The following is a 2,089-nucleotide window of genomic DNA, read 5'->3' as shown; positions in this document are numbered from 1 at the left end:
TTGCACGCCTTTTTCTTCCATTTCTTCGATTACCAGACCTCTCCACAATCAATCTTCACTGCTACCTTCTTCCCTTTAGTTTGTGAATTAATAATTAAGCGCTTCTCCTTAATCCATCCTTCCATTACCACACCTCTCCACAATCAACCAACGTTTCACTGCTGTCTTCTTCTCTTCGTAATTGTGTGAATTTTATTATACATAAAACTATTTGAGCACAAATTACAAACATGGTTCAGCAGTCCATCTCATATGGCTCCTCCGCCATTACACTCGCCACTACACTCGCTTATCTGCTGTTACTGGCCGCTCCTTTGACCACCACTGTATCGGCTCGACGGAAGCCTCGGCAGGGACCAGAGACCTTCAGCTTCTACATCCACAACCAAGTCTACAACCCGGCCGTCAACAACTCCGTCTTCGACTCCGTGTACAGTGCCGGACCCTTCAACTTCAGCCAGCCCAACCCCACCAACTTCGGTGTGCGCTCCACATTCGAGGACCCCATCACTCCCGACGCCTCCCCCGACTCGGAACCCATCGGCGTCGCCCAGGGCTTTTGGATCTTCAACTCACAGAAGGGTTACGTCCTCATGCATATATTCACTGCCACCATCACGTCGGGGCCATACACGGGCACCATCGCCATCATGGGGCAGGAGGATGAGTCTCTCGACAACCGGACATTGGTGGTGGTCGGGGGAACCGGAGACTTCCTCGCAGCTCGTGGTGCCGCCATCTCCAAGCGGGTTGTCATCGACAACGTTGCGCCCGCGCACTGGACCCTCTCCTTCGACTTGGACCTCTATTATTGATCATCACACATTCAAGGGTGGCCCCAATCCATGCATGCATGCAGGCATCCTACCCTCCCTATTTGTTTGTAACTCTTTGTCTACCGTCAATCACAATCAACGTGTGATGGATGGATGCCCTTTCTTCGATCACAACCCACGTTGTTGTTTTGTCCGATTGATATTACATTGAAATAATACTAGAATTACTATTAAATTATGTCACTCTTAAACAGTACTAATATCAGTAGAGTATAATGGTCGCTGCTATTGTCATTAAAGATACGACGCCCTTTTTTTTGCTTGTGAAATGATATGCGTCTTTAAAGACTGCACTGCTGCTGGTCATTCCTCAATTATAGGGTATGTGACGGAAGCAATTAAATTTTGTATGGAACCGTCATTCGTCAATCACATGAGTATCACCATTGGCATAGGTAGACACTTGATCAGATCCAGACTAATCATAAGGCAGGAAAACTTGCTCCCATATTGGCCATTGTGGAAATATTTAATCTAAATATTATATTATTAATATTAAAATAAGTAATTACGAAGAGTTATTTACAATTACACTTTAGAGAAAACTCTTCATTGAAGAGACATAACTTTTTGTCCATCGGCTCTACAAACAAGCCATTTGGCTAATGTAACATCATATATTTAATAATATAGAACAACTTATGTATGTGTGATCTCTCTCTCTCTAGCAATCATTCTCTATTTGTATAGTTGCTGAATTCTACATGGTATCAGATTTACAGATTTCCGCATCTATCAAATAAGACTAGAGAATCCGAGGAGCGTTGATCGATTTGTCATCAAGACGAGCGCTAAGCCGGATAGCCCTCTTCCATAAAAATGGCAAAATTCTCAACTCCTGCCAACATTCTCAACACACATAAACTTTCATTAGTAAAGTTATCAAAGCAAAATTATCGCATTTGGAGTGCTCGACTCGAATTATTATTTCAACACTACAAACTTTGGGATTTAGTGTCAGGATTATAAAAAAAAACCCGATCTCCCCGGACCTGACCAAGTTACTTGGGAAGAGAAAGATCTTGTGGCAAAGATGGAATTATTAGCACATATATCAGATGTTCAAGGAGAAGCGTTTAGAAAGTTACAAACTTCGCATCAAATTTGGGAGAAATTAAAGACACAATACGAACCAAAGACGGATGCAACACAAGTGCGCACACTACGTGCATATGTCACATTTACAATGAAAGAAGAAGATGATGTAGATAATTTTCTAACAACTTGGGAAAAGAAATTGGATGACACAATCA

At 42.6% G+C, this 2,089-nt stretch overlaps 1 protein-coding gene across 1 annotated transcript; it reads left to right on the top strand.

Moving 5' to 3' along the window:
* Positions 1 to 215: 215 nt before the first annotated feature.
* LOC147869087 (disease resistance response protein 206-like) lies at positions 216 to 952 on the top strand. Its single transcript, XM_087335865.1, has one exon. The coding sequence runs from the start codon at positions 231 to 233 to the stop codon at positions 813 to 815; it is 585 nt and encodes a 194-aa protein (XP_087191991.1). The 5' UTR covers positions 216 to 230; the 3' UTR covers positions 816 to 952.
* Positions 953 to 2,089: the final 1,137 nt, after the last annotated feature.

Source organism: Azolla caroliniana, unplaced genomic scaffold (assembly GCF_043228905.1).
Source record: "Azolla caroliniana isolate FFs.n. ecotype wild unplaced genomic scaffold, voAzoCaro1.0.p SCAF_1, whole genome shotgun sequence".
In the NCBI taxonomy this organism is placed as follows: Eukaryota; Viridiplantae; Streptophyta; class Polypodiopsida; order Salviniales; family Salviniaceae; genus Azolla; species Azolla caroliniana.
This window is presented reverse-complemented; position numbering and strand designations above follow the sequence as displayed.

Bases quoted from the DNA above. Each gene is read 5' to 3' on its own strand.
- LOC147869087 (XM_087335865.1), top strand. From the start codon at position 231: ATGGTTCAGCAGTCCATCTCATATGGCTCCTCCGCCATTACACTCGCC.